This window comes from Ailuropoda melanoleuca, chromosome 19 (genome assembly GCF_002007445.2).
Source record: "Ailuropoda melanoleuca isolate Jingjing chromosome 19, ASM200744v2, whole genome shotgun sequence".
Lineage (NCBI taxonomy): Eukaryota > Metazoa > Chordata > Mammalia > Carnivora > Ursidae > Ailuropoda > Ailuropoda melanoleuca.
In genome coordinates, this window is record NC_048236.1 from 25,709,665 (window position 1) to 25,711,426 (window position 1,762).

General features: G+C 35.5%; 1 protein-coding gene across 1 annotated transcript in view; it reads left to right on the forward strand.

Annotated features, from left to right (window-relative positions):
* The window catches only part of CD109 (CD109 molecule), a gene marked incomplete at its 5' end in the record, with an annotated part of 129,029 nt that overhangs the window by 77,037 nt on the left and 50,230 nt on the right, over positions 1–1,762 (forward strand). Inside the window, 3 exons of the mRNA XM_034648275.1 lie at positions 433–557; positions 979–1,080; positions 1,168–1,230. Of these exons, the coding sequence (XP_034504166.1) occupies positions 433–557; positions 979–1,080; positions 1,168–1,230 (290 nt within the window). The remainder of the gene's footprint in view (positions 1–432; positions 558–978; positions 1,081–1,167; positions 1,231–1,762) is intronic.

Below are 1,762 nucleotides of genomic sequence, written 5' to 3' on the forward strand. Positions count from 1 at the left end.
CCTGACAAAGATGAATTTTAAAGTAGGAGTCAAGCTTAAATAAGGAGGCGTACATCTTTGAGAGTGAGGCCAAGTATTAAAAAAGTGAGTGTAAGAGGTCATTGGCTTTGAGGAAGCAGAGCATATAAATAGCATGATTCTAAGAAATTTCTTAGCTATGAAAGATAAGAGATATAGTTTCAGCTATATTTGCAAAGATATATCTTTCTCTGCCTTTTTTTTTTTTTAAAGCAATCTCTCCACCCAACATGGGGCTCAAACTTACAACCTTGAGATCAAGAGTCACATGTTCTACTGACTGAGCCAGCCAGGCACTGCTCTTTCTTTACTTTTTGTATGTTTATTACATTACTCACAAAGAAACTACAAATTTGAAAAGAGGATATATTTAAGCAAGAGAAAATTAGCGAGTCTTTTTGTTGTTCAGTAAAGACCGTGGAATAAATGGATGGGATGTGGAAGTCATGAGAGATGGAGGTTTAGAAATCATCCACACGCAAGTGTATCTTGAAGCCATGGGGTCTCGGAGGTACAGAGTAAAGAGTGAGAAGTGCAAGGTTGGAACGTGTTGCTCTCCTCCCCTTCCTTTTGGGTACAGGTGGAGAAACTTAAACTAAAAGTAAACTAGATACAGTGGTATAAAAAATTTCACTGGACAATTTAAACAGGCAAGCCTTTATTCAAGACTATTGCAGTAGGGGGAGAGAGATTGAACTCAACTTCACTGAAACAAAAGGCAGGAGACTTTTAAGCAGAGGATGANAGTTAGGACTATGCTTTTTCCTCTTAGATTATGGTGGTGAAGACCCTCTTCTGTGTTTTAAAGCTGTCACTTTCTTTATAATATAAGCTATAAAGTGAAGATCCAATGTCTGGGGAACAGTGAATTTGCCTTTCAGGAATCGTTCAACAAATAGTATCCTTTCTCAGGGTGTAACTGAAGATGACAATTTATAGCTCCCTTTTCTTCTGTTACAGGCCTCTTTTCTTAATAGTGTGAGTAGCATGGCAGTTCACGGTATGTTTAAGTCTCCCAGTAAAACATACATCCAGCTAAAGACAAGAGAAGAAAATATAAAGGTAATGCTTACAATCACTTATAATTACAATATAATTGTACTCTTTTGCCATTCGTATGTGTTTATTAATTAAGTTTTTTTTTTCCAGGTGGGATCACCTTTTGAGTTGGTGGTTAGTGGCAACAAGCGATTGAAGGAGTTAAGCTATATGGTAATCTCTTACAGAATCTAAATTTATCATCTCTTAATAGGATCATTGCGAATGAGACCTACCTTATGTCTAAACCACTAATTTTTAAAATTCAGTCTTGTATCTTTTAGCCTGCCCTTTTTATATTCCAATCAAAATTTTTTTTCTTCCTTCACCTATATTTGCATTTGCAACTTAAGATGGATAATTAAATCTTCCATTATGTTTAAAATTTAAATTTCTATGAGATAATCCATCTACATTTATTGTAGAGAATTATAAAGTATGAGAAAAACAAAAAAATAAATAAAAAAAAATTGCTACCCATAGCCTTAAATTTTGCTCACCCTGGCTTTCCCCAGTGGTGTTATATATTCCTCCAACTCAAAAATAGATTCTTGACTGTGAAGCAGCTGTTGTCTAGTCAGTATTTCTTTATCTTTTTTTTTTTTTTAAAGATTTTATTTATTTATTTGGCAGAGAGAGACAGCCAGTGAGAGAGGGAACACAAGCAGGGGGAGTGGGAGAGGAAGAAGCAGGCTCCTAGCAGAGG